Source organism: Trachemys scripta, chromosome 4 (assembly GCF_013100865.1).
Source record: "Trachemys scripta elegans isolate TJP31775 chromosome 4, CAS_Tse_1.0, whole genome shotgun sequence".
Lineage (NCBI taxonomy): Eukaryota > Metazoa > Chordata > Testudines > Emydidae > Trachemys > Trachemys scripta.
The window spans coordinates 108,783,446-108,811,245 of NC_048301.1; the positions used below are offsets into that span (position 1 = coordinate 108,783,446).

Consider the following 27,800-nt stretch of genomic DNA (forward strand, 5'->3'; position numbering starts at 1 on the left):
CAAGTCTATTCTGTCCTAGCAAGGAAATAAAACGCATCTGTCTTCTTTGAGTGCTGGTCCCTATGTGTTCTCCACATATGGGTATACCTGCACATCATATGCCTGATTCCCCTCATGCTTGGTACCGAGCACATAAGGGGTGGTGAGGACTGACCTGCTTCTCCATTTCCTTTTTTACTACTGCCTGGCCTGAGTTGGAATCATCCATTGTGCAGAGCTATCCTCATAGTTTATCTTCATCTCTGTAAATATAATTGTATATAGTTAGTGGTTTTATAGTTTTCTGTATAGTTAGTGTAGCTTAGTTTCCCCACCCTGGAGACCCTCTCCATCTCCCCTTTGGAAGTAGGATTATGCCCAGGTTTCTGGGATTCAAAAACTGTCTCTTGTCCTTGCTCCTTTTTGGTCAGCAATGGTTACCAGCACTGCCTTTACTGCCTTGGGGAAGCTATTATCTCTGCCAAGTGAAGCATCTGTTGCTCCTTTCTACCCCAGACCTCAAAGAGATGAGAGCTCTGACTGAAGAAATACTTCATGGAGAAAGCCATGAGACCCCCAGTCAAACCCAGGTCAGGGAGACACCCCACTTCCCCCACCCCCATATATTGATTGGAGACCTTGAGCAGTGCCCCTCTGAGCACAAACTCTGGAGTATAGGCTGGATCAGTGAAATCTATAGACCCATTGTCTCGTGCGTCTCTTGAGACTAGGGGCACTTGCACGACCATAAACACAGATCCCCCTGCTAAGCCTACTTCCAGGAGAAGGGATCCCTTTCCAACTCCTTCCGAATATGGTGAGTCTTTGCATGTGAATCCCAAGGACTTAGGTTTGCCTAAGCTTCCTAGCCTACCAAGGGAAAGCGTGCTAGAGCAAAGTTCGTGTGCTTTCAGCCCTGGTACTAAAAATAGCGCCAACCACCTCTAATAAGTTAAATGATCATCAACCACCAGTACTGATGAAAAGCTCCAGATGGGACCCTCTCTCCCCAGTGGTATCAACCTGGTCCCGAAAGGACCTGCTGACCACTAAGTCTGTCACCACACTGGATACAGTGGAACTGATAACGGATCCCTCATATTCTGGGATGAACTGAGATCTCTGGTCTCCTCTACATTTGGGCCTGGTCCTTTTGAGCAACATATTGATCCCAGAGGAGGATACCACTTCAAGAAGGAGTCAGTTTCCTATTTTGTCAGCAAGCTGGAGTTTCCTCCCCATGGAATTGCTGATGTAGATGGCTTTGGCCTTCTCATTGGCTGAATCCAATGCCCAAAATGATATGTCATCTCCTCAACTAGGATGGTAGCTCAGGCAAGGTTTTGAGTGTCTTGGACCAATCTTTCACCCAACAGGTTAACATTCCAAGAGAGCACTGATACCCAATGCCCTAGGGTCCACCCCAACCAGCTTTCAACCCTTTTGTACTCGCCATGTTGGAGTCCATGGAACCCTTATACACAACATCCTGGATCCGTGCACTCTACCAGAGAGGCACACCATCCCTGTCCTCCAAAACAGCAGCAGCCGGCTCAGCAGGAGTATATGGAACAGGACGACGACTAACTGGATCCGCTGGTAATTGCAGTACCAACAGGCTTATCCTCTTCCTTACCTGATGAGTCAGTTCCCTATCTTCATTTCCTCTACCTAATGACCATAGGCAATATCAAGAACTATTGCAGAGCTTCAGATTTCACTAGAGTTCAAAATATATGTAGTACAAACTCTTGGACATCCTGTAGCCACCAGACCCAATTAGGTAGTGCTCCCAGTGAATGAGGCCATTATGCAGCTAGAGTGGTATGGCATGAGTCGGCAGTGTATACCCCTATTCTTGAAAAGGGCTGAGAAGCACTACTTTGTGCCTGCAGTGGGCGCAAAATTCTTGTTCATGCACCCTGCTCCTAATTCCGTAGTAGTACAAACACATGGAAAGATCCAGGTAGCAACACCTTAGGACTACCCCGGTGAACAAGGGAGCTGAATGCTTTTACCTTTAGGGAGGAAGGTATTTGCATTTCCCAGCCTCCAGTTCAGAATTTTTAATTACCAGGCCTTGTTAGTGAAATATAAGTTTATGAGCTACTCAAAGTTATTGGAGTTCAGAGAGAAGCTCCCCTGGTAGGACTGGGTTCAATTCCAAGCCCTTGTTGAGGAAAGTAGACATGTGGATAAAACCTTGTGAAAGCTGCTGTGGATGCAGCCAATACTGCATCAAGATCTGCGGCGATCACAACATTTTACAAGGACAATAATGACCAGCAAATTGAATTTTCAGATGGTATCTCATAAGGTGTATTTCGTACAAAATTTATCATAGTCTTGTAAAAAGGGTGAACATAAGGGTACAGACTGTCACACCTTTCCACTATGGATCGAGGCTGTCAACTTATGGAACTGGTGTATCCATAACCACATCAGAGTTTCTGCAACATACTTGTTAGGTGTCCAGAACTCGTTGGTGGACAGGCTCAGCAGGCATTTCACCACTGAACACAAGTAGAAGTTGCACAATTCAGTGCTGAACAGCATCTTCACTCAGTCCTGTCTTGGGATCTGTCTGTTTACCAGATGAACACAAAATTCAATGTATATTGTTTCAGAGCAGCACAAGGTCAGTATTCCAGGGGTGATACCTTCTTTTTATTCTGTACAGGCCACCTGAGGTATGCCTTTCCTCCCACCCTTCTACTATCCCAAATTCCATGGAAGATTCATAATGACAAAATGCTAATCATTCTCATCTCACCCAAGTGTTCCAGACAGTTCTTGTTTCTGGACCTGCTATGAATGCCATTCGATCAAGCCATCAGCATTCAGTTCTTCCTGGACCTGCTAACTCAAGAAAGCTGCAGGGTCAGGCATCCTGACCCAGTCTCTCTTCAACTGATGGCTTGGTATTTGCATGGGCGTCAAACTGAGTGCATTCCTGTTTGGAGGTCATACAAACTATTCTTAACAGCAGGAAAGTTTCTATCAGAAAATGTTATCTAGCCTAGTAGAGGCATTTCTCTACATGGGCACAACAGAGCCAGGTATAATCAGAGTCTAAAATAGCAGAAATACCTGTTGACTAGCTTCTCACTGCTGGTTCACCTACTAGCAATCAGTGCATACCATCCTCCAGTCAATGGCTATTCTATCTTTTATTCACCTGGTATCAACCACATTCCTACTCTGCATAGAGAATATAAGGGGAGATGTGGACCAACTGTGTCTCCAGTTCCTTCTCTGTTGAGAATCCAGTCATGATTTGAAGCAGAGGGGAAGAAGAGTAGGTAGTGGAATGCAGATTAGGGACCACACAGCTTGAAGAACTTCCAGTTACAGACAAGTAATCTCCATTTCCATTATCTTCCTCCTTCCTTTTGGTATAGTCATCTTTCTGTTTGCTGTGAATAGGAAACCTTTTCTTGATTCGATATACTATTTTATTGTGTATTAACTCAAAGATACACTTCCTGTTCAATTTCTTTGGTAGAAAATCTCATAGGTTAGCTTTGGGTTTTTCTCCTCCACTGCTTACCTGAACAGCTTTGTATTTAACAAAAGGTTTCCTTTCTACTGTTGTCCAAAATTACAACAACATTCTGGCCAACTGCATCTTCTACAGGCAAATCATTACAGTACAATTGATAGTGTTAGAAGTATCTCTCTTATATCATAAATTATCATACATAATATGTATTCAAAGAAATTACTGAGCATGAAGAAACTGAGAATTGGGAGTACAATTTTATATTTTGTTATATCCCATGTAGAGGTGGGATGTGAAAAACCATGGCTTGAACTGTAGGCTAAAGGATTTACAAGCATCATCCAATAGAGTGGCCTGATAGAAGGATCTATTTTAGGGGTTCTCAAACTGGGGGTTGGAACCCCTCAGAGGGTCACAAGGTTCTTATATGAGGGGTCGTGAGCTGTCGGCCTCCACCCCAAACCCCGCTTTGCTTCCAGCATTTATAATGGTGTTAAATATTTTTAAAAGTGTTTGTTTTTAATTGATAAGGCGGGGGAGTCACACTCGGAGGCTTGCTATTTGAAAGGGGTCACCAGTACAAAAGTTTGAGAATCACTGTATTATTTCCTGTGGAAAGACAGAGAGGATTTTGACGCTTGAGGAGGAGGAGGACAGGAAAATATTGAGAATAGAAGTGTTTGAGGGCAGGAAAGAGGGTACCTTTCCATAAGGAAGGTGTGAAGCAAGTTTGTAGACCATCTGAAAGCAATACAAATCCTCCTTCCTAATGAAGAGTCAAACTGCTGAAGATTTGAGGCTGGAGCAGTGTATTCTGGTTTGAGTTCAGATGTGCTACGATGTGCACAGATTGGGAAGGAAGTTCTTAAATCATAGAAGATTAGAGTTGGAAGGGACCTCAGGGGGTCATCTAGTCCAACCCCCTGCTCAAAGCAGGACCAGCCCCAACTAAATCATCCCAACCAGGGCTTTAAAAACCTCTAAGGATGGAGATTCCACCACCTCTCTAGGTAATCCATTCCAGTGCTTCACCACCCTCTTAGTGAAATAGTTTTTCCTAATATCAAACCTAGACCTCCCACACTGCAACTTGAGACCATTGCTCCTTGTTCTGTCATCTGCCACTACTAAGAACAGCCTTGTTCCATCCTCTTTTAAAAAACAAACAAACAAACAAACAAACAAAAAACCCTTCAGGTAGTTGAAGGCTGCTATCAAATCCCACCTCACTCTTCTTTTCTGCAGACTAAATAAGCCCAGTTCCTTCATCTTCTCCTCATAAGTCATGTGTCCCAGCCCCCTAATCATTTTTGTTGCCCTCCACTGGATTCTCTCCAATTTGTCCATATCCTTCCTGTAGCGGGAGGCCCAAAACTGGATGCAATACTGGAGACGTGGCCTCACCAGTGCCGAATAGAGGGGAATAATCACTTCCCTCGATCTGCTGGCAATGCTCCTACTAATGCAGCCCAATATGCCATTAGCCTTCTTGGCAGCAAGGGCGCACTGACTCATATCCAGCTTCTCGTCGGCTGTAATCCCCAGGTCCTTTTCTGCAGAACTGCCACTTAGCCAGTCGGTCCCTAGCCTGTAGCAGTGCATGGGATTCTTCTGTCCTAAGTGCAGCACTCTGCATTTGTCCTTGTTGAACCTCATCCGATTTCTTTTGGCCCAATCCTCCAATTTGTCCAGGTCACTCTGGACCCTAGCCCTACCCTCCAGCGTATCTACCTCTCCTCTCACCTTAGTGTCATCTGTGAACTTGCTGAGGGTGCAATCAATTCCATCATTCAGATCATAAATGAAGATGATGAACAAAACCGGCCCCAGGACCGACCCCTGGGGCACTCCACTTGATACCGGCTGCCAACTAGACATTGAGCCATTGATCACTAGCCATTGAGCACAACAATCTAGCCAGCTTTCTATCCACCTTATAGTCCATTCATCCAATCCATACTTTTTTAACTTGCTGGCAAGAATACTGTGGGAGACCATATCAAAAGCTTTGCTAAAGTCTAAAATATATCATGTACACCGCTTTCCCCATAGCCACAGAGCCAGTTATCTCATCATAGAAGGCAATCAGATTGGTCAGGCATGACTTGCCCTTGGTGAATCCACGTTGACTGTTCCTGATCACCTTCCTTTCCTCCAAGTGCTTCAAAATGGAGTCCTTGCTCCATGATTTTCCGGGGACTGAGGTGTGAGGTTGACTGGTCTGTAGTTCCCCAGATTCTCCTTCTTCCCTTTTTTAAAGATGGGCCTGTGATCTGGAAACTTCTGTTAGTTGTCTGAAGAAAGCCTGGTCTACCTCATCCTCCTGGTCTGGCGGTCTATAGCAGATGCCCACCATGACATCACCCTTGTTGCTCTCACCTCTAAACTTAACCCAAAGACTTTCAACAGGCTTTTCTCCAGCTTCATACAGGAGCTCTGAGCAATCATACTGCTCTCTTACATACAGTGCAACTTCTCCATCTTTTCTTCCCCGCCTGTCCTTCCTGAACAGTTTATACCCATCCATGGTAGTGCTCCAGTCATGTAAGTTACCCCACTAAATCTCTTTTATTCCAATCACTTCATAGTTCCTTGACTGTGCCAGGACTTCCAGTTCTTCCTGCTTGTTTCTCAGGCTTCTTGCATTCATGTACAGGCACCTAAGATAACTAGCCGATTGCCCTGCTTTCTCAGTATAAATCAGGAGACCTCCCTTCTTGCACCCTTCTCCTTGTGTTTCCTCCCAGTCTCCCACTTCCCCACTTACCTCAGGGCTTAGGTCTCCATCCCCCGGTGAACCTAGTTTAAAGCCCTCCTCACTAGGTTAGCAAGCCTTCCTGCGAAGATGCTGTTCCTCTCTTCATTAGCTGGATCCCATCTCTTCCTAGTAATCCTTCTTCCTGGAACAACATTCCATGGTCGAAGAATCCAAAGCCCCCTCTCCGACACCACCTGCATAAACACAATTTACTTCACAATTCAATGGTCCCTACCTGGCATTTTCCTTCAACAGGGAGGATGGACGAGAACACGACTTGCACCTCAAACTTCTTTATCCTTCTTCCCAGAGCCACATAGTCTGCAGTGACCCGTTTAAGGTCATTCTTGGCAGTATCATTGGTGCCCACTTGAAGATGGTGATGGCAATCATAAAACTAATGGATGACAAGGTTGTAGATATTGTATTAGCATTATTATTAACCCACAAAATATTCCCCTAAACAGCAAGGCATAACTTAAAAGTAACTTTCACTTGTACTATTTGGATGTCTTTCATAAAGAGGATTGGAGGGAGGCTGTTGTCAGAAGTAACTCTTCTTTTCCTAGGTACAACAACAGATTCTCTCTCTCCTCTTTTCCCCTCCTCATGTCCCTCAGAGTTCAGTTTTTTCTAAACAAAGCTTTCATCTATCTTTCCTTAGGGAAAGACGTAAAATCTGCTTCCTCGTAATAATGTCGCTGATTTGGCTGTTCTCTATGTTGGGAAGCAATTTAAATACTAGAAAAGATGAAATAAGCAGAGATTTTTTTTGGACACACGTCTTTTGTGGGGCTAGCTTAATTTGGTATTTATCAAGGCAAAAATGAGGCGAGCACTAAGCAGTTCACTTTTCATTGGTTTAATATGTGATGTACTTAACAGTTTGAAGTTAGGGAGACTTAATTTGAGTTTTGCTGTCACAGCACCACTGAGGTAAATTTAGGGAGATCGCTTCCAGAAAAAAAAATTTACCTTCCTGTCTCCTAATTTCTGCTGCAGTCTCCGGGCTTTCTGTGCACCAGTTTGATTGCAGTCATTTTAGTAGCACTACCCACTCTGGTCCCTCGCCTTTGACCATCAACTTGCCTTCTCCCCCACTCCCCTCCCTGCCCTCAGTTTCTCATTCGTGTCAGAGATTTATTTTTCTTCCCATGGGAATGACTCAGTTATTAGTCCTATAAATCAATACAATTCAAATTATCTTAAGGCTTTATATAACACAATAAACCAGGTTCAGTCTAGGGAGAATGTTAAAACTTGGCTTGCTCGTCTAAGAAGTTCAGATTACAAACATTGTTATTACAGCATATCTGAGTCTGTCTTCTATTCTCTGATGCCCTGTACTTGAGAGAGCCACACACACAAAAGATCACTTCTGGCTGCTTAAAGTCCCTTTATGACATCAACCCTCTCATGAAGTGACTGAGTCTTACAATGTGTACAGAGACATTCGTACTATATTTTTCGCTCCACAATTCAGTCTAAAATATTTCTCCTCAGAAGGATTGTCAATAGCCAAATTCCCCTCTTAAAGGAAGCAAACCTTTAGTGTCTTTCTGGAATGTAAGATCTACATGACCCCAGGATGGGGGACTGAAGCTTGAGCCCCACTGCCCTGGGCGGGAGGGCCAAAGCCCAAGAGCTTCAGCCCTGGGCCGGGGGTCTGTAGCCCGAGCCCCACCGACCAGGGCTGAAGCCTTTAGATTTCAGCCCCAGGCAGTGGGGCTTGGACTTAGGACCCAGCGGTGGGGCTTGGGTTTCAGCACCAAGCCCCAGCAAGTCTAATGCCAGCCGTGGCGATTCCATTAAAACGGGGTCATGACTCACTTTGGGTCCCGACCCACAGTTTGAGAACTGCTGGTCTAAGACATAACCTACTAATATATGCTGAATGCATATACTTGGATGCCATTACTAGCTTTAAATAAAATTATATATACCGAAAACATTAAAATATTATTTAGGTAGCAAAAATACTATTAATACTATCTGTAAAATGACTGTACCAATACACTGAGGAAAAGCGCTATATGAGAGATATTTACATTGTAAATTAAGCATTTGAAAACGTAACCGCCCTCTGAACACATTCACAGTTGTGCATGTAACCTCAATTCTACCCTCTCCTCTTGTGCTTCCATCATGTGCGCTGAACAAAGGAGTTCAATGCATAGGCACGAGGAGGTAGAACTAAGGTTGTACAGGTAACAGTCTGGCATTTCCTAATTTTTCAGAGCTTGGTTTGTAACCTTAATAATGTTAATTCCCCCCCCCCTTTACGAGGAATTTCCCTTTAGGAAATTATATACAAATATTAAAGGAACAGCACCCCAGTTTGTATGATCAGTATGGTTTGAACCTTAAATGTGCAGCACTGCAGAGCAGACTGCTACTACTTGAGCTACAGGACTGACTACACTAGCTGGCAGTAGAAGACTGTTATCCCTTTGGGTGTGGGGGGGGGCGCAATAGACTGCTGTGTTCTGGAGGGGGAGCCCAGTCTAGTCCAGCTCTCTACACCCTCCCGACCCCCTGGAAGTTGGGGAGCTCCGGCCCACGTGTTGCCCCAGGATTCAGGTAGTGGGCCAAATGTGGGTGTTAGGGGAGAGGAGCCTAGTTTTGTTCCTTCGCTGTATGGAGCCACCAAGGAGGCGGCATTGGTCTACCAGGGGCATGTGCAAGGTCTGTAGGAAGCAGCCCCATTTGCCTTTGGTCACACATCCTTACTGCTGCTCTGGCTGCCCCCCTGCACTCTCAGCACATGGTGGCTTTGGTTGTAGTGGCATCAGCTCAGCCTCACAACTTTTCGGTTCACTCACTTTTAGCACGTTATCAAAACTTTCTTGATGAAAGCAAGTGAATTTATATCTCAGCGAAAGCTGAGCAGAATTTTATGGGAGGGTAAAGAAAAGGCACTGCTGTAGCTTGAGGGTGTTTGCCCAGCTGAATGTCAAAGGCCTTCTGCAAATCAAGGTGTGCAAGCTCAGAAAAATACTTACAAGAGACCTTTATCCAGGAAAGCATTAGGCAATCTAAAATGTAGGTACCAGCTTCCACTGTTTGCTTCTGCTTTGTCATAGACTGAAACGGGGACCGATGATCAGCTGTGTGTTTTGAAACTTCCTCCTTGGTTAGCAGAGTTGTGAAGTGTGGCTGGCTCACTTAGCAGAGTTCCCTGCTGCTGAATTTAAGTGTTCTGTTGGCCCAGTAGTCATTCAGAAATATGACATCCCTATACACAGTCTCCACCTCAAACCCGGCTTTTTCTCCATCATTTATAATGGTGTTAAATATATTTAAAAGTGTTTTTAATTTATAAGGGGGGGTCGCACTCAGAGGCTTGCTATGTGAAAGGGGTCACCAGTATAGACGTTTGAGAAACACTGCTCTAGCAGCATGGAGGCTAACAGCTCGTGACCTCCATGTAATAACCTCACGACCCCCTGAGGGGTACCAACCCCCCAGTTTGAGAACCCCTGTGCTAGAGAAACCAGACTGAAAAAAGCACCCTTTTATATTGTCCTGGAATTTTGGACATATTGCTTTTGTCTTTTAACATCTGCTCCTCCAGGATGGTTTAATCTATAAGGGAGAGTTGAGTTTTGAAGACAACTTAATAAATTAGTCTGCCCTGTAGTTCATCCCACTATGTTAGGAAGCAGGGATGCGTTTGTAATTTATAATAGACATTATGTGTGTGGTAGAATAGTGCTGTGGATTGGTTTCCTGGACACTGAGGGCATTGAAAGCTGTTATTTCTGTTAAGCATAGTGGTAAATAACTTAATCTGTGGTCACTTTAATGTGACTTTTATTGTCTCCTAAAACACAACCTGTCCTTATACACTATTAAAGCAGTGCCATTTGTTGGGTCACTGACTTTATAATCTAATAGCATCATGCCCTTCATTTGCCTATAATATGTCAGAATATGCACTGAGCAATTTATGCCCTACACATTGAATCTCCTTTCTTTTGTAACATCAGTCTTAAGGATGCAGGGAGGAGGGTGCCTGGTTGATGAGTAACAGGTAATAGATTCCTTTCCTTTCATCTGGAAGCTTTTATGGAATATTAAAGTGGATTATGGGACCTGAACAAGTAAAACTTCTAAACGTATATTTTGGCATAGCCAAGGGAGCTCATCTTTTTAAGGAAGATCACTATTAAAATGTCAGTTTTTATATCTTCTATACCATGGCAGGTTGATGAAACTATTAAAGATGGTAACTTTATTTTAATCAAGAATTTCCAGTTATAGAAGAAAGTGTGGTAGAACTGCTGAATCTCAAAAAGAGTTTCCTCTTTAAGCCTTCAGAAGTTTGGAGGCTTATCTATATTGAGCATAAACTGTTACAATGGTCTAAAGTAAAATAGATTTTTTTTAAAGAACTTCATTTTCAAAAATCCAAGGAGGTATTAGTGACACAAGTAAAGATTTGTGGGGTTTTACACTTCATTATTTTGTAACAAATATAGCACAAAAATACTGGAGGTGCATGAAACTACTTAAGCCAAGGATCCAGTCGTGCTATACAAAAATATTCTCTATTACCTGTCTCAATAACGTGCTTAATAGCCTAAAACAGAAATCTTCCAAGAGTATGTTTTCATTTGCCCTTATGGGACTCAGCATTCAGGATTATGCGTCAGAATAATAGAAGTATACATCAAGTTCTATTGATTTACGAGTTCTCCACAAGTGTGTCCCCCAAAAAAGTTGGATACAGTAGACTGGGAGTAAATTCCCCCCTCCAGCAAGCCTTGAGATAGTTAAAGTGCTAGGCTACTGGCAACTAATCTATCAGAGTAGTATTTTAATTTAAAAACAGATGTTCTTGACCTTTACATGATGGAAACAATCAGAGGGACAAATAAGGATGTTGCCAGAGACCCAGACTTAGCAGTGTTCTCAAGAAGGATTGGTAAATGTTAGCAGATATATGAAGTGTGCCTACTCATTTGCTATGAAATTAAGGCTATACTAGTACTTCTCTACAACAATAAAAAAATAGTTAGCATTTAAAGTAAATAACTTAAACTTGATGACATACATTTAGAGCCCGATTGTGAGCCAGCCTAATGCAGCTGTGCAAGGGAAGAAGGGGGAGCAAGGTCCCTTTATCTGCTTGTGTGGCAGTATTAATGCCCAGCAAATCTGAGTGCAGAGGGAGGAGGGAAGTGCAGGCTAGAAAAGTTAAGTCAACATGGATGGAGAAAGTAAGTTCTAGCCTGTAGAGGGCTGCAGTAACTTATCTCCCTACCCAGGATCAAGGAGAGAATTGTCTCAATTCCATCCCAGAGTTCCTTCTGCAGCTATGCACCGCCCTTTATGCAGGGCCTAGTGCTAAGGCTCAATCTAATCTAAATGATTAAAATGGTACTTTTCTATCCCTTGATTAGTGAGGCTTTCTGCAAAAATTTGAAGTAAGCTGCAAGCTGAAAGAAGTTTAGCTTTCATAGCCTTGTATTTAATTAAAAAATGGTTGAGGTTATTAGAATGAAGTTCTGAAATATGCTTCTAGGCTGAGAACTTACAGGATCAGTTCCGGCCCAAGCAAATTAAAATGGCTGAGTCGAACTTTTCCAAAATGGGTTTAAGACTTTGAACAAGCCCATACTACTAAATTTATAACCTGATGCGAATTTACATGTTCTCTCTAGAATCACGTCTCTGGCAAATATTCTATGGTTTCTTTGCTCTGAGCAGTTTGCCATATCTGTATGTTAAGCACGAAATTTCAAATTATCTTTCTGCTCCCCATCCATTCTCAGCTAGGTACTATTATATCCCAGATGTGATTTTTACCTCTGCTCCTTAGTGTGGATGATTTCTTATTTGACACAAAAAAGTTGAGAGCATAAAAGCACTTCCTACCTTTCAAACAGTCTGACGCCTTAAAACTTGATTTCTCAACCCATTTGTAGTATGCTGAGGGTAAGTATTCTTGACCTTCCATTTTAAAAAGTAGTAAGAAGTTGGTGGCAGGGGATTTTTCCCCTTTACATATGCATTATAAGACAAAGGACTTTAAGGGAAATTGGAAATATCTCACCAGCCATTTCTGTATAGTTCTTAGAGCAGAGAGATGATAAAACCTGATACTGTTTTACTGTGATTCATCATTTCTCCTCTTCTCTGTTCTAATGTGCCTTTTTACTAGGCTGCTGAAGAGAGTGCATCTTACATTCTAATGGCATTTAGCATTATTTTCATAATCTTCATTGTAGCCTACATTTTTCTCCAGCAGCTGAAAATGTTAACTTGCTGATCATCTTGCTGGGATAACGCTCTGTAGCTTTTCTTTTTGGAAAAGAGAAACTGAACTTCTGTATTGTTGGCTTAGACTCATTTTGTTAGTTACTAACTTCAAAAATGTATGTTCTTTACTAGTTGAATGATGACCCCTCATTTGGTGTGCCATGATGAGGCATGAAAGCATGGAGCTAATCTTGTTTCTGGTAGGAGATTAAACTGAAATGGACACAGGCAACCATTTTTTACAAGCTTAAACGCTTTAACAAACACTGAATTTCAGGTCATATACATCTAATTCTCCTTGTATTCCTAATCCATAAAAGCCAGCATTGCTTTGTTTTGTATCACACCTTGTTTGTTTTGCAGCTCTTTGCTGGCATGTGTTTAGCATTTGCATGAGTGCTTACGAATGAATATACAAACACTCTTTGTAAATGAATACACCCTCTATGAGCCTCAATATAGTATCTATTACATTTCTCAACAACTGTTGTCTTTAATAAATTAAAATCGGGGGATACTTCTCCCTTAAGTTAAAGCAATGTACTGGCAGCTGATGTTTGGTGTCTGTTACTTTAAGAATATAGAAGAGACTATTATGTGTGATCTTGAATGCAGCCACAGCAAGAGTTGAAACTGTAATATCTTTTGGGTTCATGAAGGTTGCTTTTATTGAAAGGTACCAATTCATCTATTTATTTCATGGATTTCCACTTTAACTTAAATAAAAACACAGGTACCCTATGCTTGGTGCCACAAAAGATCAGCCACTCCAGACCTGAGACACAAAATTAGTCCCATTAAACAATTTATCAACTTTATATCCAAAAACCCAACCCATATAAAATACTGGGTTAACATTTTTTTTTTTTTTCAGTTTTAGTCTGACTCCACCAAGACTTCAGCAAGTGATAAAATTTATCAAGCACAATATCCTTGGGTTAACAGTGAGCTAGCCAAACACATGGCCTCCTGAGAATGGGTGCCTGTATGATCCTTCAGATGTTGACTGTACATCTAAGGGTGTATAGATCCTACCACTCTTGTATTTGGGACCATAGAGCTGATGGAGCCTGGTATAAATTGTTGTTTGAGCAGATGAGATACCTTGGATCTTTTCCCAGCAGAAAATAGAGTTGTGCTGAAATGAGGAAGTGTCCTGATAAGAATGGCTCTTCCACTGGAGTAGAAACAATAAGGAGAAAAAGTTTGAGATAAGCCAAGCAAGCATGTTTTGGGTAGGAATCACTTAAGTGCTGAACTGCCACTGTTAGTGCCTAAGTCCAACATTTAGGTGACACTGTCATTCACAGAACTTTTGCTCAGCTGCTACTGCCCTGTATGTGCCTAAAGTTCCTAGATGCCTAAGTTCCCTCTGGGTATGTCTACACTATCTGCTGGATCGGCAGGTAGTGATTGATCCATTGGGGATCGATGTATCGCGTCTTGTCTAGATCCCCAAACGCGCTCCCCGTCGACTCCGGAACTCCACCAGGGCGAAAGGAGGAAACGGAGTTGACGGGGGAGCAGTGGCTGTCGATCCCGCGCCGCGAGGACGCAAAGTAAGTCAATCTAAGTCAATCTAAGATACATTGACTTCAGCTACGCTATTCTCGTAGCTGAAGTTGCGTATCTTAGATCGATTCCCCCGCCCCTCCCCCCCCCCAGAGACCAGGCCTCTGTTAAAGTGCCTAAGAGAACTAAATTTGGGTGAGTGGGTGGGCATGCACACAGCCACCTAAGTCCTGCTGCTTGTCCCCAGCAGCTCACCATTTATCTCTAATATAAGCCCCAGTGGGATTCTCAAACTAGGCATTCCCCTGCCTCTCTTGCATATGGGGATTGATGTGGTCTGAACACATCTAAACCCACAAAAGAGTGGGAGATGTGGAAGAAAGAGGTAGTGGTGCCATCATTCTTATAGCTTTTAGTCTAGTGCTTAGGGCACTCACCCAGGATGTGGGGGACCTGAGTTCAGATCCCCCTTCTGTTTAATGTGGAGAAAGGTTTTGAAGTTGGGTGCCCTAACCACTGGACAGTGGGCTACTCTGGGAAAGGTCTCTATTTCTCCTGTTGAAGCTGTTATTCTGTGCATAAATGATTACATGTGCATTGGGCCAGAGAGAGGGATTATTAGAATGACTGTATGGCCCAGTGGGTTAGGGCACTCAGCTGGGAGGTGGGAGACCCAGGTTCCAGTGCCTATGCGCCAATGAATCTGCAAAACCATCTTACTGTTCTCCTTCAGATTACTCCATGAAACTTGCCATTGCTGTGATACCTACAAAAAACTTGATCGTGGTTAGGCAGCTGGCAATGCTGCCTATCTTGCTGACCCACATTGTCCTGTTTCCTTATACTCTCTGTCTGTTGTATCCATCTGTCATCTCTTACCTTTTACTTGCTCTTTGGGTCAGGAATCATCTGTGTACAACAGGGCCCCCATCCATGATTGGGGCTCCTAGGTGCTACCACAGTACAAATAGACATTTTCTATTGGGAGTAGTTGAACACAGTGAGAGATTGGTTTCACCTGGAGATAAGACATGGAAAGTCTGTGCCTACAGAAGCCCAGTAGCCCAGATGTCTTTGGCTACTGGGAAGTCTGATTTTCTAGCTGTAATGAATTTATATTGTCTTGTTTCCTGTAACTGTTGCTGTAAGTCTGAAGACTTCTGGATGTAACCTGGATTTCACATCAAGGACACCAGTCATCCTTTATTGGGTTAATGATGATGCTCTTGTGTCTTCTGCTTCATTGACTGCTTAGATCATTGGATCTTCCTCTCGAAGATATGATTCTGGATCTATGCAAGAGTTTGATCAGGAAGTCTACTATTACAACCTTCGGCCATGAAAGTAGCTTATATTAATGTACATATTAATTGCTCATCCTAGTTCCATAGTTTAGAAGGTGTCCTGATCGCCCTGCTTGTTCCATAGTGCCATGCAACATAAACCCTGAACAATGGAACTGCATATAATCATTTCCAGTTATCCTTTGGGTGTACCCAGAGTCACAGTACAGAGTTGGACGGTATCTAGTCTTGTTAAACTTCTGACTTACTAACTTGAAATGGCAACTTGCTTGAAATGAGTCTTAATTGTACTCACAATCAATTCTGTATTTGGGTATCTCTTTTCATACTTGCATTTTCACATATTAGTTGCCACAGCAAATAAATCTTCACATTCTTCACTGGATCACACCTATAGTACACCTTGAGATCAGTCCTCCTTCTCCCTTATAGCATTTTTGGAATATTTATCTACTACGGAATAGAATTGCTCACATTTGTTACTTGCTAGCAGAACAAGCACAGTTAAACTTGTAATTGAGCATCTGTCTTTCATCTTTACCTTTTTAGATCCCAGACTTTGGACTGGTCTACACTGTGGAGGGGGGGGGGGGGGCGATTGATCTAAGATACTTCGACTTCAGCTATGCTATTCACATAGCTGAAGTTGTGTATCTCAGATCAAATTACCTGGGGTCCACACGGCGCGGGATCGATGGCCGCGGCTCCCCCATCGACTGCGCTACCGCTGCTCGCTCTGGTGGAGTTCCGGAGTCGACGGTGAGCACGTTCGGGGATCGATATATCGCGTCTTAACGAGACGCGATATATTGATCCCGGATAAATCGATTGCTACCCGCCGATATGGCGGGTAGTGAAGACATACCCTTTGAAAGAAGCATATTAAAGCTGCTGCTCTCTCAGCAAATAATCCTTATCAGATTGTTAGCCTTTTATTAGTTTCATGAAATGCACAGCAACAATGCTGCTGGCTTTATTTGAAAAGTCAGGAGAACCAAAAACACTGTTCTCCCCGTCAAATATTTGAACTTAATGTATACTCCTTGTATACAATATTTTGTGTATCCATAGCTGCAGATGTTTGAGGTGGGATGCATAAGGCTTGAAAAATCCATTCTCCTGGAGGTTGAGAACTTACCTAATTGCTAAATCTAAGCTTTCATTATTTTTTAAAATTAAGTTTCTAGCCCTTCAGTTTATTTTCTGTTCTGGCTGCAAAGAGCCTTTCTATTCACAAGGTCATCTTAGACAGCTCAAGTGCCTGTGCATTTTATGTCCAAAGCTGTAGCAGAGTGGAAAGTGACCAGAATTTCATTAATCTTCACTGCTTCTGTTCAGAACTGTAGGAAGGGATGAGGGTGACAGGCTACTCTGGAAATGGAGTATGGTACTAAGGTTGGTGGGGAGTAATGGAAAGTAGGAGGTGGAACACAATGTAGAGAAATAAGGAACTGAAAAGAAGATAATGATACACCAAGATCTGCCACAGGAAACATTTATGCTAGGAAGGGTACAAAATCAAATGTAGGGGAGGTTATTAACTTATATTAAATAGAAATTTGATTGAGCATGTTGTGCTTAAAAAGGAATGCAGTTGGAAGGTACTTTACTTAAAGGGGCATAGCGGCACACTAGTTAGGACTAGTATGCTTAGTCTTTGGGCTAAGGTGTCGGATACATTTCTCAAGCTTGTTGATGCACATTCAAGCCAGATGAAAAAGTGGTGCTAATAGCTGTTGGGTGGGCTAGGTGACATTCTCTTTGAACTTAAAGCAACAAATAGAATGTTACTGGAGTCATGCCATTGCTGGTTTGTTTAGCCAAACTGAGCAAGGCGTAGGTGAAATCCCTTCGCCTAATATTAGGCTCAAAAGACTTTTCATCACAATGGGGTGGGAATAAAGTTGCATGAGGTTTGAAGTACTCTGACTTCCATTCATGTCCGTGAGAGTTTAGGTGCCAACATTTCAGTGGACTCAGCCCTTTAGGGTATGTCTACACTGCAGTTAGCACCTGCAGCTGGCCTGTGGCAGCTGACTCAGGCTTGCGTGGCTTGGACTTAAGAGGCTGTTTAATTGAGGTGTAGATGCTCGGTCTGGAGCCTGAACTCTGGGATGCCACGAGAGGGAAGGTCCCAGAGCTTGGGTTCAAGCCCAAGGCTGAATATCTACACTGCAATTAAACAGCCCCTTAGCCCAAGCCCGGTGAGCCTGAGTCAACTAGCACAAGCCAGACATGAGTTTTTAATTGTAGCATAGATATACCCTTAGTCACTAATTGCTGTTCAAGTCTAAGATGATGTCAAAGTACAGTAAATAGGGTGGATTGATTTAAACCACAAAGTGAAAGGCTTCAATTTAAAATAATGGATTTTAGTTAACTTTTCCATTTGTACTTCAATTATTTTCTAAAGAAAGGTGCATTCCGTTGGTTGACATAACAATTAAAGCATGTTGTTTACAACTTAATAGAGCCTTTCCACTAGATTTGGTACATCTTTTTGTTACTTGGGAGGTTTCACTATAACAGTTATTTAAGCAATTTAATCTTAATGTTTTCAATGTATTAAATTGTACATTTTTAGTATGTTAGAAAATAGTGAATGGTCTATTGCTTATTTATTAGATAATTAACTTTTTATTCATGATTTGTGTCAAGCTGTATTAGTATGGTAACTGGAACTTAAACATACAAAACAGCACATTACACTGACTTTTATTAAAATGAGCCCTTAATACAGTACATGATCTATTGTGCCATATTTGTAAGGCTGGACCTCAAAAGTTAGATTTTTTCCCCCTGATTCTTTTTTATATAGAAAAACATCCTGTAACTCAATTTTTTTATAGAGGTTCATGGATTTTAGCATATTTATTTTGTATTTAAATGTTTTAAGAGATTATAAATAAGTTTATGTCTTGGACATATTTTGTATTAAATTCAGAATTCATTTTAAACAGGCTTATTTTTAAATAACAATAAAAAATCTGATTTAAAAACTTTAAAAAAAAATTTTGTCAGAAAAAAATAATTTTTTATCCACCCTGACAATAAAGCAAAGTATTAAGCTAAGCCAAATTTATAAAGGGACCCAAACACAAAATACCATACTGGGTGGCCTGTGTCCAGCTGATGCTCAGAACTTGCTCTTCTGTCAGTGAGTTCTCTTCAGTGCAGCTAGTCCTATCACTTTGGTTGCAGGTATTCACTCATGAGAAAACAAAACTGATTTTACTGTGTTTATACAGGGGCCATGCTGCAAGGGGCTATGCATTTACTCAACTTTTGGAGGATTGGGTCCATAATTTAAATGTTATGTGGTGTGAGCACAATGACTTCTAAAGTTGTCATAAAAATTGCAAGGTATTTTAAAACTCAGTAAATGGCTCATCTCCATTCATTATGAGCATATTGCCTGAGAGCTACAAGATGTTTTCACCTAGAACTTAAGCAATCTTTATGCCCAGGAACAACTGAGTCTAATTAATTGAGGTATGGTTGACAGTGAGATGGCAAAATAAATACATTATTTCAAAAGAACCTTTTTATATGCTTTCAGTGAACATATGTTGCCTCCTCCTCTAAACTTCAAAAGATTGTTAATTTATCTTTAGAAGATCCTTCTGGGGATGTTGGGATAAAATTGGCACTGGCAGCAATATTTGGAAAAAAAAAAAAAAACTCCTGACATTGCTATTGATACAGTAATACATTTAGTTTTTTGTTTGCATTGATCATGGTAAAACAGCTCATTCCCCTTTTGTCAATTCTGTTCCCTTTTCAGTTTAGGTAATATTATGAACACTTACTAACTTACTCACTTTTACTGTTGGTTGCAGGTTTGTGCTTTCCAAGCTTCCTTAGTTCTGGGCTATCCAAATTCCTCTTTGGGGTATTAATTATGGGGAACACACAAGCCCTAAACCTTCTGCAAATACGATTTTTTTTAAATGTTTGAGGCTCTCCCTTCACTCTGGTAAATGCTCTTCTACTTTTCTTTAAATCAAAATCAATACCGATTGCCATGTTCAAAGAACCTTACATATAACAAGTGTTTTGCATATATAAGAGGAATCAGATATTTCACACTCCTAAAAGGTGATTGCAATTATTAAAGTATCTATCTTGAGTTTTATTTTACAAGAGATCAAACTCTTCTTTTTTCAAAGTTGTTGCAATGTTTTTGCCACAACTCTAAATACCTTCCAGTAACTTCCTGCAAACAAACAGGTGTTCTTGTGTGGCTCCTATCCTAGGAGGTAGAACGTTTTGTTTATAAACATGCACAGCAAGTTGTAATTTCGAAACAGAACAAATAAGGAAACAATATGGTAATCTTTATGGTATAATAGGGCCAACAAACTCAATTACATTATAAAATAAGGATATTCTAAGGTTTCAGTACATTCTGCAATAAGGACACCAACACTACAGGTTTTTATTATTGCCGGATCACTGAGAGGCAAATTTAAACCTTTGCAACTTGGATAAGTAAATAACATGAGGTATTGAAACAGCAGGAACCCAAAAACTTATTTCAAAAGGGATTTTGAATCAGCAGATTTTGTTAAATACAAGATCACAAACATGAGAGAGAACAATTATACTTATTGAACAGTATCTATTAAACATGGTGCTGTTTTACAAATGTTTGCTGTTGAGAGCAGTGAAAGGTCAACATGCCTGTGACAGACTGGGGTATGTTAAACTAATTTTGTGAAAGCAGTAATACTCCTGATACACTGTCCTGACCTTTTCTGGTGGCAGACTTTCTTTCTGATTGCCCTCATATTTGAAATATGAAATTACATATGGGAAATAATGCTAAAATCATTAGTATGCATAAACTATAGGTAGCATATACATGGAGTGAGCTGGCTATGCTTTGTGTTTCCAGTAACACAGGTAGACAAGCTGTTTGGGCGGGCAATGATCCACTAAGATAAGCAATAGATAAAAAGTGAAGGAGAAGGATGACATCAAATTGTGAAAATTATGTACATTTTCCCCACCTTATTTCCATGTAATCAACTATACCATGTTGTCCCTCACGTTGTAGACTAATTGTTCATTTTCTTGTAGGTATAGAAAAGTGGGGTCTCAGGATGTGGAGAGCCCTTCATGGTCAGTATGTTCACATTGTGAGGATGTTTAATACTGAAGCTGATCACCTGCAACACTATTGTCAGTTGTCCTGGTACCTGAAACAGTGTCATGACCAGGACATGGATGGTCTGACCTAGTGGTCAGAGCAGGAGCCAGGCTGGGTCAGATACTAGGAGATCAGAGTCAGGCAGTAGGAGGAAGTAACACAAGCGAAGCGGTCCTAAGCAGGGGAAACCCAGTCGCCTGGACAACTTCCTGTTCCTATGCTTGGTTTAAATACAATCGGGGGCCCCCCACCCCTAATTCTGCCATTCAGATCTCAGGACTTAATCCCTCTGTCAGAGTTCAGCTTCTAGTTCTAGCAACTGTTAGCAGGTCACTGTGTGGCAGGTTGGAACTTACTGGCTCCTTAGAACCCTGTGGACCGGGGTTCAAGACCCATAGTTAACTGGCGAACAGCCAAGAGTTTCTCTGCTCCTGATGTGAAATTGACCAATGAAAGCTTGTAAAAGGGCCATTCCTGTATCTCATATAAAATGGTGCTTGGAGCATTTGAACAACGTCCGAAAGAGCTACAGCTGTTTTCCCCGTCGTGCAGTTTAAAAGTCTGAACATTGCTATCTGTGCTTTATCTGAAGTGTACCCCCTCAGACTGCCCCAATAGATTGCCTTAGCAAGGGATAGCCACTGTACTTTCACCCAGTGCATGGTGGGCATTGCAGAGTTGGCAGGTGGTTAATGAGTGACCTATCACTGTCTGATTCCAGGCCATCTGCGAGCATCTTACCATCCTTACAGTGTGGTCACATTAACACCAATGATGTGGCCGCAGATTACTTTTACCAGTAGCTCCAGTCAGTCGTTAATGAAGCTCCAAGAAGAGATGTCCTCATGATCCAGGGAAACTTTAATGTGCTAATAGGAAAAGCTAATGACACGTAGTCAAGTGTATGCTTGAGAAGTTTGGTGTCGGGCAGGAGAACAGGAAAGGGCAGTGACTGCTGGAATTTCTGGCTGCCAGTGACGTGATCACTGTGCTGACTGTTGTCAGTTCAGTACTGGGGCCTCAGCCCTTTAAACATCGACCATGGATCAGCGAGGAGATGCTCATTGCAATTAGAGCTAAGTTGAAAACAAGGCTACCATTTGACTCTTTGAATTGTTTGTTGAATGCAAAAGCAAAGGCTGAATGGATTTGACTTTGGGACATCATCAAGTCATCGTGTAAGAAAGATAGAGAATCCTGGTGGTTGACTCTGGCAGTCATTTTAGACCAGGATTCTGCTAGGTGCAGTCTCCACACCCACGATTCAACTTTGTGGTGGTTGTGGGGGAAGGTGGACACAGCTTGTCAAGTAAAGCAGCTGGATGTCAGCAACGGCAAAGATCTTCAGGATCGGTTGCATGATTGGAAAGATCATTTCAAGATACTCCTCAATTGTCACCTTCCTTCAACCAAGAGGAGGTCTGGATTGCAGTCCATAAGTTTATGACTGGGATGGTACCAGGGGTTTGCAACATTACCTCTGAGATGCAGAAGATAGGTGAGAGTATTGTTGCACCATGGCTGCACATGCTGTTCCAGACATCTGGCACACAAATACCATCCTGAGCGACCTGAAGATGGGTGTTTATTCTGCCTCTGTTCAAAATTGGTGATAGGCCGAATATATATAACTATAAGGGTATTATACTATTGTCGATCCCAGGGAAAGTCTTTCTCAATCAACAATGCACTTCATGGCAAAGGTCTGGGTACTCAGTGCCGCTTGATACCTGGTTGTTCCACAAAGATCTTTACCTTGAGGCTACTTTTTTTAGAATATGATTGAGTTTAATAAATGGGCACAGCATATTTTATAGATTTCCATTAGGCCTTTGTTTCAGTGCATGGAACATGTTTATGGGATCTAATGAGGTGACTCAGTGTCCATAGAAAGATAGTGTTATTGGTGGAAGACTTCCATAATGGAACAGAAAGCTGGGTTTGAGTCAGTGGCAGATACACATCGTGGTTTCCTGTTTCCATGAAAGTTTGGCAAGGCTGTGTTCTGTCACCGTTGCTGTTCAGTGTCTCCATTGATTGGTTGATGGATAAGCTTGAGCATGTGGCTCTCAGTGGTGTAGAGCTTTGAGATCTTGAATACACTGATGACATTGACTTGCTGGCTCAGTTTGGTGAATCCCTGCAGCTGATGGCTGATGTGGTTGAGGATGATGTACTAGCTACTAGTCCAGATAAAACTAAGTCCTGGACATTGTCATCAGCCAGCCTCCAGCTCTAGATTACAGTCAGCTCAGTATTAACCTGTCTGGATGGGACACTGAGCAGGTGGCAACTGTTGAATGCTGCCCAAATATTTTACATTTGTATAACAGTAATATTGTGATCTTCTGAATTATGAGTATAGATACATTTGACTTCATAGCTATCATCACTGATGCAGAAATAGATGAGACCTAAATAAAATAGGGTGATGAGGTTACTTGTTCCACTCTTGTGTTCATATCGTTTCACTTTTAAAAGTCTCATTTTTAAATTTTATTTTTATTAGTTGCAGAAGTGAGGGTCATTTGAGGTGAGTTGCAAAATGGATAGCTTATGATTCTGGTAATTGCTTCTGAGTAACTGTCATTGGCAATGTTTAATAACCTTTTAAAGGAATGGTAATAACACAGAGTCAAACACTGAGTTATAAACACTCCCATCATCCTCATTAGGTTTTTTTTCTCTCTATAAAAAGATAAAGGGTAGCCCTACTGATCAGACTTGTTCTTGATAACCTTATTCTAATGGCTACTGTTAATGTGGATGTCTGAACAAAGGCACTAAGTTGAATCTGTGTTTCTCTTGCATGCTGTTCAGACCAGTGACTGCCCTTGTTTGCTGCTGTTTGTCGAGCTGCCAACACATTGCGGCATGGGAATGACTGCAGACACCGGAGGTTCAATGTATTTTATATAGATTCTTTAGAGGAGCTCAGAAACAAATCTATTCTTGGAGATAAATGGCTTTCAAAGACTATGCTTTGCTATTTAAAATTAATGTAACTATTATCAGGCTGCACTTCCAAATACTGAAGCTGGTGTAAATGTCAATACAGCTTTGAATTCCTATTAGATAAGATCTCAATGCCTTTTATTAAGACAGTGAGCAAATCTGTAGGTCAGTTGGTACAGACCAATATCTGAAATTTATGCTTTCTCAACCCTAACTTTTGCAAAGCTCCTGATTCTGAACCAACTGCTGTAGGGGAAATAGATACCTTTTGGTATGATACCGGACAGTTATGCAAAAATAAAAAGGACTCATTAATCTTTGTAAGGAGGAGTAAATTCTACATTTGGCATGTTAGTGTTTTCAAATCAGATTCATATGCTTAGGGATACAAGCTCACCCTGTGTAAAGCTTTGCTTTTGGAGCATGGCTTGCCTGGGCATTGAGCCCTGGCATCAAGGGTGTTGGAATAGTTTGGAAATTAGAGAAACTAATGGAAGAGCAGCAGATGTTCATTCTGCGTAATCTTGCTTAATTAACTTAACAAAAGGGATGGAGGCAAAGGAGTTGAAGAGAGCTGGACCCTTAAAATGGGTTAAGGCAATACAGTAAGGAGTAGGGAAAGAAACTTTCCCTCCAATAGTCGTGCCCTTGATTTGTGATCATATATGAATCTTTTTAAGCTGGTTGACCAGACCTGGGTATAAAATTTCAAATTATCCACAAAATACCAGCATTGGCAGTGGCAGTCCAAGATGCCATGCCTATGTGCCTCAGTCCTGACCCGGATTACTCTCCTGTCATGGGAAGAGGATGACAGCTCCAGGCCCATTCAGTCCTTGATGTCTGCTGACTAACATTTACATACTTTTTATTCAGGACATGACATTGTTGGCAAACTTCCTACTTCTTGACTTCTGTTTCTGGTTTACACCAGATGGGCCATAGGTAATGATTTTGGCTTCTGGAAAAGTGTGTTGACTTCTGCACAGCAGGAGCAGATCATGTGCTCGTTTCTGTTTGGAGAGCAAGTACTGCAAAAGCAACAGCTGGGATGGGGGACGGGGGAATATGTATCAAGGAAAAATGCCAGCCCTCACTGACCTGCAGAAATTTCATATGGTACGTAAGTACTATTTTGTTTTCAGATCAGAATGCAGTAAGTCTTTACTTGTCAGCTAGTCAGCAATTAAAATTCCCCAGTGATCTGAAGAACTCTTGCCTTGTGAACTGTCCTCTGACAACACTCTTACTTTATGAATCTGCAGCTCTTGCATTTGACATTCCCAACTGGCTTGTTAGTTTTCTAAATTGGCGCACTCTTCTATTCCAAGAAGTCAGTCAGGAGGTTCTAGCCTTCAAAAAATTAAAAATACTTGAATAGTTTAAAAAGGTCTAGAATGCTAATCCACAGCAAGTAGAGAAAATTGGGCATACGTAGTAGGATCTATGTTAGTTGCGACAGTAAGTGTTGATACTGCAAATCTAGGCATCCTTAATGAACAACTGGTAAATAGCACTTTGGGTCTCTGAAGAAATCTGAATGTTAGTTTCCTGTTCTGGAGTAACTGCAGTTATGGCTAAAGTAGCTGAAGGTATTGAAACTACAGGGTGTAGACCCTTTAACTTTTCTGCTTCTGAATTTAAACCACCATTCACTTTGAACTATGGCTCAGCCTCTATAATGTTTGTTGGCGTGACCCTCAAAGAAATCTCTCCCTTTACATGTATGGTTTTCCCTTCATCTTTATGTCAAGCTGTTGTTGTCTTAGAGTAGAGATAATACCTTCCTTGGAGGATTTACAATCCATTTATAATTCGTTCAGCATATTGGGACCCCAATTCCAATTTGTGGCCTCTGGGTGCTTCCATAATATGTTTGCTACTAACTATAGGACAAATCAAGCAATGCCTGTAGGCCAAGTACTTTTTCCATGCCCCTAGTATTGTAAGCTGTGAGCAATTTCCATACATGTGTATGTACATAATTTAAAGTACACACTTTAAGATGTTGTCTTTTTAAGGAGTATTTTCCTGGTCAGTCCCTGACTCTCTTGCTGTTACTCAAAAGTTGATTGATTTTTGGAATGTGGTTTTTACAGTTTAAAAGGCCTTAAAACAGCATAAGTAGCTTGAATTTTTCCCCTAGTTTAAGCTGATCAGTTTTAGGTTGCTCCAAACATAATATGGGGGAACAATATATGGAGGATGGCAAGGGCATGAGTTAAGCTTGTCCATTCCTGAGCAAGCTTATAGAGAAGCTACTCAAAGGACAATTTCAAGCTCATCTAACTGAAGCTAGTATTCTAGACCCTGCACCCTCTGGATTCACGTCCGGACGTGGAACTGAAACTGCTTTAGTGGTACTAGTGCATGATTTTCTGCTGTCGATGGATACAGGACAGACATCTATTTTCATCCTCCTGGAACTCTCCACAGGCATTCAACATCATTGACCATGAAATACTGCTCTCTCACCTGAGAGAGGTGTCAGGGGCCCGGGTAATGTGCTAAAATGGTATGACTTCTTCCTGAAGGGGATGCACTCAAAGAGTAGCGATGATAGGGAAGCTACACATCCACAACTAGACCTTGTGGAGACCACAAGGATCAGTTCTCTCTTCTATCATATTCAGCATCTATGTGTAACCACTGGGGTGAAATTATAAGACAACATGGACTGAAGTGCCAGCAATACACAGATGACACAGCTCTACTTACCACATATTACCAAGATATTCCAGTGCTTGGATGAGATCAGCTCATGGATAAGGAATGACTGGTTGAAGATTTACCCGAGGAAGATGGTGATGCTGGTGGGCATTTGACGCTCACCAAACTTACAAAAGTGCCCCTGGAATTTTTCTCTGTTCCACCTTTTGCTGTTCTCTTTCATGGTAGCAATTATCTTGTCCAGCAGGGTCTTAGAGGTAAAGGCTCTGACAGCTAGTCCACCTTAGATAAACAAGGTGTTTTTTGCACTTCATCCAAAGTTTCTGACTTTCTTCTGAAGTCAGTTTCTCTGCCTGTTTTCGTCTCAAATCCCATAACTATCTTGGGGAGGTCATGCTATGTATACAAACATAAGAGCTGTCGGCTATTTAGAAAGAACAAAATCTTTCTGAAAATGTTAGGTTCACAATGCCGACTGAATGGTTCTCTGGAGGCAATAGTCCAAAACAGTTGTGTGTGGTAAGTAATCCCCTCTTTTGCCCACTTCTATTTTTCTTATAACATTTAAAAGTGTGTACGTGCAAATTTTTTCATACCTCAAAAACGAATACAATGCTTACAATGCTCAAAAAACGAGGGGTCCCTATGGTGACCATTAATAGGTTTAAGGGTGTGTGTGTGTTTAACAAACAAAATAGTCAGGTTTTTTTTAATAACTAACTAAGGTAGTACAGTGATTCATATAGCATTAGTACAAAAAAGTAAAAATGTACATCTAAAGTATGTGAACAAGTAGGAACATGGTAGTTGTCTTATATTTTGAAGATATAACTCATACCAAATGAATTTAATTCAGGTGACTCTTGCTGCAATATTGGGTCCTAAGTTGATAGGATAATGAGCACCTCCTATCATAGAATCCTAGAATATCAGAGTTGGAAGGGACCTCAGGAGGTCATCTAGTCCAACCCCCTGCTCAAAGCAGGACCAATCCCCAACTAAATCATCCCAGCCAGGGCTTTGTCAAGCCGGGCCTTAAAAACCTCCAAGGAAGGAGACTCCACTACCTCCCTAGGTAACGCATTCCAGTGCTTCACCACCCTCCTAGTGAAATAATGTTTTCTAATATCCAACCTGGACCTCCCCACTGCAACTTGAGACCATTGCTCCTTGTTCTGTCATCGGCCACCATTGAGAACAGCCGAGCTCCATCCTCTTTGGAACCCCCCTTCAGGTAGTTGAAGGCTGCTATCAAATTTCCCCTCATTCTTTTCTTCTGGAGACTAAACAATCCCAGTTCCCTCAGCCTCTCCTCATAAGTCATGTGCTCCAAACCCCTAATCATTTTTGTTGCACTCCGCTGGACTCTTTCCAATTTTTCCACATCCTTCTTGTAGTGTGGGGCCCAAAACTGGACACAGGATTCCAGATGAGGCCTCACCAATGTCGAATAAAGGGGAACGATCACATTCCTCGATCTGCTGGCAATGCTCCTACTTATACAGCCCAAAATGCCGTTAGCCTTCTTGGCAACAAGAGCACACTGTTGACTCATATCCAGCTTCTCGTCCACTGTGACCCCTAGGTCCTTTTCTACCTAGCCATTCGGTCCCTAGTCTGTAGTAGTGCATAGGATTCTTCCATCCTAAGTGCAGAACTCTGCACTTGTCCTTGTTGAACCTCATCAGGTTTTTTTTGGCCCAA

General features: G+C 41.8%; 1 protein-coding gene across 10 annotated transcripts in view; it reads left to right on the plus strand.

Moving 5' to 3' along the window:
* CHID1 (chitinase domain containing 1) overlaps window positions 1-27,800 on the plus strand; it is a 275,026-nt gene that overhangs the window by 66,288 nt on the left and 180,938 nt on the right. For 6 of the 10 annotated variants that reach the window (XM_034770332.1, XM_034770329.1, XM_034770335.1 and 3 more), the window contains exon 9: window positions 20,402-20,443. The exons of the other annotated variants lie outside the window; for them this stretch is intronic. In XM_034770332.1, the coding sequence (XP_034626223.1) occupies window positions 20,402-20,443 (42 nt within the window). The remainder of the gene's footprint in view (window positions 1-20,401; window positions 20,444-27,800) is intronic. 10 annotated transcript variants of the gene reach the window in all.